General features: G+C 33.2%; 1 protein-coding gene across 1 annotated transcript in view; it reads left to right on the plus strand.

Annotated features, from left to right (window-relative positions):
- The first annotated feature begins 3536 nt into the window (after positions 1-3536).
- The window catches only part of LOC114332309 (uncharacterized), a 35427-nt gene continuing 26419 nt past the window's right edge, over positions 3537-12544 (plus strand). The window contains exons 1-2 of the mRNA XM_028282095.2: positions 3537-3701; positions 5036-5251. Coding sequence (XP_028137896.1) covers positions 3542-3701; positions 5036-5251 — 376 coding nt within the window. The 5' untranslated portion in view covers positions 3537-3541. The remainder of the gene's footprint in view (positions 3702-5035; positions 5252-12544) is intronic.

Genomic DNA, 12544 nt, shown 5'->3' on the forward strand with positions numbered 1-12544 from the left:
AAATTTGCCAAAACAGCGCGGCTATTATTTGTAAGTATCATAACCAGACAAAAGTATAGAGATAATGCCGGATATTGTGTAAACATAATACCTAAATATTATTTTAACGATATACACTTCTCCAAGAAATTAACGCACCACTTTAAAAACGGGTCATTTTTAATGTCTCAAATTTCTAAACCTGTTGTCCAATTTAAGTGAACTTTTTAAATATTTTGTTTTATTCTTCATAAATATAGCAGTAATAATAGATATTGTTGCTAGACAGGTCAATTATTGTCAGCGTATACCGGGTGTACCAATCAAACTGGGTTTTTTCTCATTCTGTGGAATATTGTATCATTATGCTAACTTATTATTCTAGCATGCAATAGCATACTGAAATTAAAGCCCAACTATAGCCTCATATTTTCTTTACATTGTTTTTTTATTCATTCCCTTATATTGGATAATAAAAAAGTCAGGTACTTTTTTAACAAGCCATGTTTTTCATCAATACAGAATATTTTTAAATAAGTATGGCAAACTCTAATGGGTAATTCTGCACGAAAAAGTATTGACAGTTTGCTTCATAAACGTTTATTTTATAAATGCTTTGTTTACCAAATAGGGGGGGGGGGTTGAAATTTTTCTTAAAAACTGACGATTTATTTATTGCTCTAAAACCGGTTGGAGATATGCAAATGAAATTTTGTAAGTTTTAAGAGGTAGTTTTAACATTATTTTGTTAGAACATAGGCAGGGATCACTTAGATCGTGGGTTCAAACCCCACCCGGTCTCAGTTGTTTCGATATTTATTAATTTGGCTAGTCTTTACTATGGCTATGATAGTCAAGCTTAAAATGTACCTCTCTGTTACGTTGTTCTAAGATATGCAATAGGCTAATGGGCAACTGCGAGACTTGCAAGACTCTTGCTGCAAGACCAAGACCAAGACCGGTAGCGCAATACCAAGACCAGGTGTTCTGGCGCAAGACCAATACCAAGACTGTTTAAGTCTCGTCTTGGTCTTGCATTTGGGCAACACTAATTGTGACTAATGAACTTGTCTCTTCTATTCAAGTGGGAGATGTTTCCTCATCCGCCGTATAGTCCAGATCTTCGTCGTATCTTTTGAACGGTTATACTTAGGTATAATATTGAAATTTTAAGGGAGGAAATAAACGGACGTAGGCTTCTCATATAACTGGTGACGTAATAGTGACAGATCACTTTACGGAGTCACTTTGACAGATAATTTTAAATGGGACCTTATGGTAAGTGATATTTTGTTTGAGAGGTCTCCTAATCGGCTTTGCAACGAGAAACTTCTCCACAGAGAAACTGGTTTCTCTGCTGCAGTAGTGCAGAATTAATATCATTGCCAATTTTTTTTAACAACACCGCAGTATCGTAAGTAGCAGGATTCTTAAAACATTTCGTATAGTTAATAATTAAAAATAATAACACACAACTTCATCATCCAGCCTTCTGCATCCAAAGTTGAACATAGGCCTCCCCTAATTTCTTCCAGTTTTGTCGATATTGGGCTTCCTGCAACCAGTTCCCAGCAATCCTTTTGACGTCGTCTCCATCGTGTAGGTGGTCTACCTCTACTTATTCTGTCTGCTCTTGGTCTCCACACTGTAATTTTTTGGGTCCACCTCCCGTCCTTCATTCTGGCTACATGGCCCGCCCAATTCCACTTCAGCCATGCTACTCGCTCTATGACATCTGTGTCGCCTGTCCTTTTCCTGATTTCTTCGTTTCTGACCCTGTCTTTGAGAGTCAGTCCAAGTAGTGACCATTCCATTCTTCTTTGGGCCACTCTAATTTTCGTTGCTGTGGCCTCGGTTAACGATAATGTTAGGCGACGTAAGTCATGACTGGAAGCACACATTGGTTGAACGTCTTCTTTTTCAAATAATTTGGCAAGTTGCTCTTGAAGAAGTCTGATAGAGCTCCATATGCGGCCCATGCTAAGGTGATCCTTCTCTGTAATTCGGCAGTTTCATTGTCCCTGGCAATTTGGATTTCATGCCCTAAGTATTTATATTCATGGACCAATGCTATTTCGTTGACGTCGACTTTTGAATTTTCGCTTGGTACCAGGTTTGTCATGTATTGTGTTTTTCCAAAATTTATGTTTAAACCAACTTTTTACAGGCGGCATCTAACTCAGTAAGCATAGTTCTAATATCTTTTAAGTTGTCTGTTATAAGAACTATGTCGTCTGCAAATCGTAGGTGGGAGAGCCTTTCACCGTCGACATTTATTCCTTTGGCGTCCCACTCCAATTGTTTAAAAGCATGTTCAAGTACTGCCGTAAAGAATTTGGGAGATAACGTGTCTCCCTGTCTAATTCCTCTTTTGATTTTTATAGATTTGGTATCTTTGTGTAGTCGGACGGTCATGGTTCCATTATTGTATATGTTCGCTATTAGTTTGAAGTACCGATAATCTATACGACTTTCCTACAATGCTCTCATTATGCTGTTAATTTCCATCGTATCAAATGCTTTGCGAAAGTCTACGAAAGCCAGGACCAATGGTCGGTTGTATTCGATAGATTTTTCTATAATTCCTTTTATGCAGTGTAGGTGGTCGTTAGTGCCAAAGTTTTTCCTAAAACCCGCCTGTTCTCTAGGTTGGTAAAAATCCAATTTTATTTCAAGTCTATTTGTTATTATTCTTTTGAATAACTTGTAAAGGTGGTCTAATAGGCTTATGGGCCAGTAATTCTCGAAGTCTGTTGGATCGCTCTTTTTGTGTAACAAGATGGTAAGTGCACGATGCCATCTTACAGGTGTTTCACTTTGGTGACGACATAGGTTGAACAATTTCTTTATGTTGTTTAAAAGTCTATCTCCTCCAATATTTACGGCTTCTATAACGATATTGTCTTCTCCCGGAGCTTTATTTCTTTTCATTTTTCTCAATGCGTTCCTAATTTCGTCTGTAGATATATCAGGCATCAATTCCGATCCTTAGATGACTAACCTTTTTCCTGAATCTTCTAGTGGCTCATCATGATTTTGTTGGCTGTTGTATAGTTCTGTATAGAAGTCTTCTATTACCCTTAATAATTTATCTCTGTTGTTGATGATATTTCCATCTCTATCCTTTAATTTCGTTATTTCTTTTTTGCCATTTGTTAATTGTCTTCTTTGAACTTTGAAGCTCTTGTTATCTTCAATTGTTTGTTGAATTTGTTTGTTTTTATATTTTCGGTTTTCCGTCCTAAGAGATTTTTGTATTTTTTTACTTATCTCTCTAAGTTCATGGTGTTCTTTACTTCTATTACTTTGCATTTTTCTCCGCTCTTCCATTAATGCTTATGTAACGCAACTTACCTATAGATAAAAACAATTTTATTACAAAATGTGGTACTTTTCTAATCAACCATAAAAATTCGATAAAATAAGTATGATTCGCGTGAATATAGCAACATCCTTATCATTTTATAATCGACGTTACCAATAACCTCAAACCAAAGTGAATGTCTGGTATATTTAAAATAACTCACTTACAATGAAAGTATTATGATTATTATTGCAAAAAATGTTTTTGCCGATCGAGTTGTTGGTGATAGTCAGTTTGATTTCTCCTATTTTATGTGACTGTTCGCGAACAATAGGGGATGGGAATTGGACCGTAATTATATCGACCTATAGGGCTTACGGCATTGGAGATAAATATAATAGTTTGCTTAATGTAACAGGTATAGTACTTTAGATAAGATAACCGTTTTTTTGATATATTCGAAATCGACTTTAAAGGGTACCTAAATATCTTTTAAATAACTTAAAGTTTTGTAGTTCTCTTTGGAGTTTTCCATCAAACAAATAAGAGCCCCTTCCCATGTCAGTTGGCTTAACGTTAGATTGAAAATAAAATTAACTTTTAGAGGATAAAAATAAAAAACAATTTATTTTTGTTGATGATACCAGTATCACTTGGAGCATCTCAAATATTGCAAATCTTTATGCTACTATAACTTCTGATCTACTCAAAATAAAAACCTGGTTTGATCTAACTTACTCTCTTTTAACGTAAACAAAACAGTAGCAGTATCCTATAAAGGAGCTCTTCAAACATTACCTCTTAATAACAGCCAGATCATTACCGTTGATTCTGTAAAATTTCTTGATATTTTTTTAGACAGCAACCTTAAATAGTTCCTTCACATTGATTTGATACGTGAGAAACTATCTTTAGCTTGCTATGCAATAAGATTTGTTTCAAAGGAAATAAATTTAGCATCTTCCAAAATACCATAAATTTTTATTTGTTCAAGTCGCATCTTCGATAGGGTCTTCCCTTTTGTGGTTCTGGTACAGCTGCCCAATCCGATGTTATTTTTAAAATACCAAAAAGAGCAATAACATATCTGTTTGACCTCAGAAGGAGAACACATTGCAGAATTTACTTCAAAGATCACAGGATTTTAATACTACTTTTCTTATATATTTTAGAAACTGTTTGCTTATTTTCATAAAAGTAGTTCTAAGGCAAGCCGCACACCAACGAAACATGTAACGAAAAACATGAAACATGAAACGTAAAACACGTTTCATGAAAATTAAACACGGCTAAACAAATCTTGAAGTCTGCCTACCAATGAAACGAGTGTGATTCATGCTCATAACACATTTTTATTTTCGGAAAGTTTCATAAATGGCCGTACGTCTATTTGTTTAGCAGTGTTTTATTTCCATGAAACGTGATTTACGTTTCATGTTTCTTTGATGTGGGGCCTGCCTATTACTTACTCTTGGCATAGTCAATGCAGCAAACAAAAAATAAAAGCAAATAAAGATGCTATTTATGATATGATATGTGATATGTGTCAGATAGAGACTCAAAGAGACTCTTTATCGAGAGAAAGAGAATCAAAGAGTCTCTCTATCGAAAGAAAGCAACCTACATCAAGAAGAATCTAAGAGAATATCTTAAGTCTACACATTAAATAACTTATAGTTGATACGACATTATTTCCTAAATGTAAAAAAACGTTATTTCTACAAAATAATATTCTTTAAATTTTTGTTTTAGGTGGAATCCCCACGCAATGTGAATATGCCACTGGCTGTAATATAAATATAAATACAATTAATAGTGTAAATGATGAATACTTTAAAGAAGAGCTTAAGAAAATAGTTCGATCCTACTTAAAAGATTATAAAGAGGAATCTACCACTATAACTTACTTGCCTGTAAATGAAAAAATATATCCTGTTCCCATAAACTATGATGAAGAAATTAAGAAAGGTAATATTATTAGTATTATTCGTCTTCTTATAGTGCCGACTCCACTATTGAAGTTTTTGCTTTTCTTAACAATATCTGTGTAACCCGGTCCAGTCGCGATTGTTTTTCAGCCATGATATTTATCGTCTACTAGAACCCCTTTTCTCTTCGATTTTACCCTTCATAGTCAGCTTCAACAACTCATATACAACAACTCGACGGCAAATATGTTGTCTTTCTACTTTTAATGGTGGTAAAAAAATTCTCTGTCTCTTCCCATTCTGTGCATTTTTTGTGCAACACCATTTCATTCGTAATATCATCAGTCTATGGTGTTTTCAAAATTCTCCTAAAAAGCCACACATCAAAAGCTTCCAGCTTTCTGTCAACATTAACCGTCCAAGCTTCAGCACCATAAAGAAGAATACAGTGTATATGTTATAGTCAAAGTCCGAATTTCAGGCACTCCTAGCTAGGTTTGACTAGGCAATCCTCAGGTCTGACTGACGGTCTTAGTCAAAGCCCGAAATAAATTACAGTTTCGGCCTTTGACTAGTCAAACCTAGGAGAGACTAAGTTGGTCAGGCAAAGGTCGAAATTTAATTTTATGAAATCGGGGTTTGACTAGTCACACCTTGATCAGTTATTAAAATGTCGTAATTTGTTAGATTAGGTTTAATAAATCGTCATTTTTTAATTTTATTTTTAATTATTTTTATATGGTCGTAATTAAAATAAAAAAATTAGTGTTGATTCTCACTTGTTGAGGCATTATGGCATTTAGTTTTTCTTAAATATCCCCAGAACAGTTATATTTAGAAAAACGAAAACTGGTACGCTTATTTATCTTCCAGAGATAAATCGATTCCATCAATAATTACGAATTTCTAGCACCGGTCATAGGTCTCCGTTTTGAGTAAGGCCACGGTTAATTTATCGCATAACTTTTTTGTCTTTAACTTCTAAGCATTTTTGACATGGATTATTAAATTATAAGGCATTCTAGTACTAAAAGGTACTCTTACTTTAAGTCTATAAAATGCACTTTTTCTCTAGAAAAATCGATTTCGAAATATTTAGTTTTTTGAATCTGAAAAAAAATTTCAGCAGTAATTGCACGAGAGCTCTAAAATTATCAATTTGTTTCCCGAGTGACACTTTGACAGTTTTAATTTCACGACCCGAAGAGGAGTTATTATTGTGACAAAATTGTGAGTTATATGTTGACAAAATTATGTCAAAGTGGCACGAGGGCTACAAGTCGATAATAGTTTTAGAGATCGAGTGTAATTCGTTGATTATTTCATGAATAAAACTGTCTTTTTAAATAATTTTAACTAATATTTTATTGATATCTTCACCCGAATATTTGCTAAACGTGTTTCTTGGTGTTCTCTGTGACAAGTTCTAAAACATTAATTGTCATTAATGTCACTGAATTTTCATTTTTGTATAGTAACGAAGGGCATCTGACGTAATGCTTGACGACGGGATATTATCAAAATTTATCACTTTAGTTTTTATTTCTGTAGCTTTCTATTAGTCAGCATCTCCTATGAATGAAATCATCAGAAAAACACGGTGTATTTTACCGACTTAAAGCAAAAGTAGCTATTCGTACTAGAATACCTCATAATTTAATCATTAAGTATCAAAAATGCTTAAAAATTAGAGACAAAAAGTTATGCGATAAAATAACCGTCGACCTACCCAAAACGGACGTATATGACCTGTACTAGAATTTCGCAAAAAAACGTACCAGTTTTCGTTCTTCTAAATAGTTTTTTATGTTTTTTCAAATTAAAAAAAAACGAATAATTTTCAAATCGTTTTTTCCAGAAACGGTGCATCCTACCGACTTAGAGCAAAAGTACCTTTTAGTACTATAATACTTCACAATTTAATAATCCAGTGTCAAAACTGCTTAGAAGTCAATGACAAAAAAGTTATGCGATAAAATATCCGTTGACCTACCCAAAACAGACGCCTATGACCGGTACTAGAAATTCGTTATTAATGGAATCGATTTATCTCTGAGAGATAAATAAGCGTACCAGTTTTCATTTTTCTGAATAGAAGTGTTCTGGAGATACTTAAGAAAAACTAAATGCCATAATGCCTCAACATATCAACTAGAGAGTCAACACTAGTGGTCCAAGAGCTGTGAGACATTTTTGAGTAGGTATTTTAGGCAACCTGAAAATTTTTCAGGTGACTCTTCCATGATAGCCTAATACAAAAATGCCGGTCTGGCTAGAGGGTAGCGGTTATTTTCCCCAAAAATCCCCCCCAAAGTTAAAAAAGGGTAAAAATTGTTATTACAAAAAATATCATTGACGTGACTTTAAAGTAAATTTAAATATTCAAATATAAAGAAAATAAACAGGCCAGGCGATTTGAGGGCGATATTAACTCTGCAAGATACTTGCATGGGCGCCCCAGGATTATTTTCAGGGGATGCATCTGAACTTCAGAAGATTTCATCTGAATCTGTACATACTATTAACGAGTATAAAATATACAACTATACATGCAAAGCTATCTACATTCCCTCCGGACAGGGAAGTACAATTATTATTTTGACAGGGTATTTTTTAATATTAAAAATAAATATTCTAAAAAAGACAGGTTTTTTTTTGGTGAAATTTTCCAACTGCCATGTGATCAAACAAATTACGCGTGCATATAAATGAAAAGCGCTATAGGTAAGCAGCAGTGTGAGAAAGAGCGTATACCGATAGCTGTTTTCGTCCTCTGTTGTACCTGAGCGAGTCCGTTCGCTCGAGAAAAATCACGTGACCTGGCGATCCCATGTTGTTGTGCCTCGAAACGTTCTTCTGACGAGTAATTATTATATATTATAGTTTTTTAAGTAACTTTTTCTTAATTAAAGGAAAATAATACGTACTATACAATAGATTTTGTAAATATGATAGAAAAAGACAGATTTATTATTATAAATATATAGGTAGAAAAGTATAACCTAAATTAATTCTGTGTCCGAATCTTGTACTTCTTCTTTAAACTCCTCATCTGAGCTTAAATATTCACTGTCTTCTTCTTTGTCAGACTCCCCTCGAGACTCAGATTCCTCTTCTACATGATCTGTAAATAGTTGTAATATGTATTTAGAATTAATTAAAAATTAATTACCGATAATTTAATTGAGTTACTACGTATTATTTGTCCTTTTATACGGAGTCAAAGCCTGGACAATCACGGGTGCATCTGAAGAAAGACTTGCAATTGTTGAGATGTGTTGTTATTGAATAATGTAAAAAATATCATGAATACAACACGTAACAGGGAAACATTAAGAAAGATGAAAAAGGCAAAAGAAATATTCAACACTATAAAGGAAAGAAAAATGAGCCAAAATAAATATTCATTCTCTTCTTCTTCGTCAGACTCCTCTCGAGACTCAGATTCCTCTTCTACCTGATCTGTAACTAGTTGTAAATATGTATTTAGAATTAATTAAAAATTAATTAGTGATTAATTAATTGAGTTGCTACGTATTCTTACTTATAACTAATACTTAATACTTTTCCCTTTATTATAAATCACATCACGTTTTTTATTTTTTAGTATATGACCAAAGTAGCTCATTTTTCTTTCCTTCATAGTGTTGAGTATTTGTTTTGCCTTTTTTATCTTTCTTAATGTTTCCGTGTTTGTTACGTGTTGCGTCCATGATATTTTTTACATTATTTGATAACACCACATCTCAACAATGCCAAGTCTATCTCAAGATGCGCCCGTGATTGTCCAGCCTTCGACTCCGTATAAAAGGACAGAGCATACGTAGCAACTCAATTAATTCTAAATACATATTACAACTATTTACAGATCATGTAGAAGAGGAATCTGAGTCTCGAGGGGAGTCTGACGAAGAAGAAGACAGTGAATATTTAAGCTCAGATGAGGAGTTTCAAGAAAAAGTACAAGATTTGGACACAGAATTAATTTAGTTTATACTTTTATACTTTTCTACCTATATCTTTATAATAATAAATTTGTCTTTTTTTATCATATTTGTAAAATCTATTGTATAGTACGTATTATTTTCTTTTAATTAAGAAAAAGTTACTTAAAAAACTATAATATATGATAAGTACTCTGACGTTTCGAGACACAACAACATGGGATCGCCAGGTCACGTGATTTTTCTCGAGCCAACGGACTCGCTCAGGTACAACAGAGGACTAAAAAAAAAGCTATCGATATACGCTCTTTCTCACACTGCTGCTTACCTATAGTGCTTTTCATTTATATGCACGCGTAATTTGTTCGATCACATGGCAGTTGGAAAATTTCACCAAGAAAAAACTGTCTTTTTTAGAATATTTATTTTTAATATTAAAAAATACCCTGTCAAAATAATAATTGTACTTCCCTGTCCGGAAGGAATGTACATAGCTTTGCATGTATAGTTGTATATTTTATACTCGTTAATAGTATGTACAGATTCAGATGAAATCTTCTGAAGTTCAGATGCATCCCCTGAAAATAATCCTGGGGCGCCCATGCAAGTATCTTGCAGTGTTAAAATCGCCTTCAAATCGCCTGGCCTGTTTATTTTCTTTATATGTGAATATTTAAATTTACTTTAAAGACACGTCAATGATATTTTTTGTAATAACAATTTTTACCCTTTTTTTTACTTTGGGGCGGATTTTTGGGGAAAATAACCGCTACCCTCCAGCCAGACCGGCATTTTTGTATTAGGCTATCATGGAAGAGTCACCTGAAAATTTTTCAGGTTGCCTAAAATACCTACACAAAAATGTCTCACAGCTCTTATACTATAGAGAATCAACACTAATTTTTTTTATTTTAATTACGACAATATAAAAATAATAAACATTAAAATTAAAAAATTGCGTTTTATTAAAACCTAATCTAACAAATTACGACATTTTAATAGCTGATCGGGGTTTGACTAGTCAAACCCCTACTTCATAAAATTAAATTTCGACCTTTGCCTGACCAACTTAGTCTCTCCTACGTTTGACTAGTCAAAGGCCGAAACTGTAATTTATTTCGGGCGTTGACTAAGACTGTCAGTCAGACCTGAGGATTGCCTAGTCAAACCTAGGAGTGCCTGAAATTCGGGCTTTGACTATAACATATATAACATTTTAGCATCCGATATCGGATTTGAAAATTGACTCTTTGGTTACTCAGAAATTTCCTGATCTTTAAAGAGGCTGCTCGGGATTGTTCTATCGGGATAAAACTGATTTCTGATTTAAATCTTCAATAATCCAGGCTCGTAAGTTTTTCATTTTTTCCACCTGTACAATACCTTTTATCTGGATCCTTGTTATAATATTCATGGTTTTTTGTTTCTTTCTATTTATTGTTAAAACAAATTGTTCCCCACTATCACAAATTGGGTTAAGTAACGTCTGCAGATATGTCTTACTTTCAGCGGTAATGACTAAGTAAAATAATAAAATTTTGTTGTAATATTATATCTTCTATCCACTTACAGAATCTTCTTATTCTTCAGGAGAATTCTTATCCCTTTTAGTGTCTGACTGTTGATGTTACTGTTGGTTGTTTATCCATTTCTTCCAGTTGTTCAATATTTCTGTGAACGTGTTTCCCCCTTTTTGTTAAATTTTGCGGTAGTACATTAGACGGTTGGTTTCCGTTACGTTTTAGACCAAACCACAGGCCTCCCTAAAGATTCCAAAAGGGTGACACGTACATAAGAGGTTGCTTCTGAAACGAAACGAACTGTCTTTCATTTTCTTTTAGTTTTACTCCCATCTGAGTACACAATTTCAAGATTCGTTGGAAATTTACTTAGATGAATTGAATGGTGATGAAATCCAATCTTAGATTCCCCCTAGTCTGCATTATGCATCGTTCGTTTGCCTTGCAAATTTTAGAAGGGACGAATTCAGGTTGTCACGTGAAACTTCAACGATACAAGTTTTAGATTTTCGGATCTAACTACATTGTTTTAAATAGAAGTCTTTACAGCGTCCAGCAGCAAATTATTTTATATAGTTTTGCTCAAAAATTCTGCTCATTTTGTTTAGAGCAGACATTAGGTCTCTCTAGAGATCCTAAAAGCGTGAAACGTATTTAAGAGGATGGTGCTTGCATCTGAAATGAATTAAATATTCTGTCTTTCATTTGCATTTTATTTATTGAAGATATTCTTCTTTAGCGGCGAATCGATTGAGGGTAAAATTTGATTGATTCGCGCGCATGCGCACACTGACAATATGGTATTAGTTGTTATACGGGCTCTGATTGGGTGTTGAAATTTTGAAATGATCTGTCAAAAATTGTTCAATATGGAGGTTATCGGTAAACAAAAATATTGTATAATATTAGTTTTTATTGATGTGTGGACAGAAATAAAATCAAATTTATAATTATAGTGACTTTTTAAATAGTTTTGAAAAGCCGCAGGTACGTAATTCTAAATGTTTCAGTTGGAAATACCTAATAGTTTCAATACCTATCTATTTGGAAAATGTAAACAAAGTAATGTAGTTACCTATTAGTAGGCAATGCTTTAATTTACATAATCTGATTACGAACAAACTTTCTACAAATCTTCATCTCATATATCGTTTTCTTACTCTATATTTTGTTGTATTTTATTTCGACAAAAATCAAACTAATAATTTTATTAAATTCATATAAATTTATGGTGTAAACGTTTAGTTTGTGTATATTCCCACATGACGTATACGAGAGTTTGGTGCAGTTTGAAATGGCGTCAACTTTCGTACGGCGCGGTAGACGTGAAGTGGGTTCAAGCCCCAAGCAAGTTATTATTTTTTTATTTTTTTTATAGATTTTATGATTGTAAGTATATTATTATAAAATTTTTGAAGATATTCTTCTTTTTTGAAAGTGGTAGATAAGAAAGTTAGCTTGATTTTTAAATAAAATAAGTACAAATAACCTTTTAAGTATATTTACTTCGTTTAAATTACCTATTATATAATAAAAGAATATCTTCTTACGTGCGTACAAAGTACACACACATTCTTTTTTATATCTATCAATGTTTTCCTTGTTCGTTTGGCTTCCACTCTTCTCTAAATTAAATTTTTTGAGCTTCTTACAGGATCATGATTTGTGTATTATCTAGTTGTCTCATTTGATGCCTTTTCCATAATTATTCAAACCATACAGGGTATTTAACGAGTTATGACCATTGTAATTTTGCTTTAAACTTTGTTTAAAACAAAAATTGGAAAAAACCTTTGTAAAAGGTATAAAATTTGATTAAAACCCTTTTAAAGGGCTACGTAACAACAAAACGTTTTCGATTTTTATAAA

This window comes from Diabrotica virgifera, chromosome 6 (assembly GCF_917563875.1).
Source record: "Diabrotica virgifera virgifera chromosome 6, PGI_DIABVI_V3a".
NCBI lineage: Eukaryota > Metazoa > Arthropoda > Insecta > Coleoptera > Chrysomelidae > Diabrotica > Diabrotica virgifera.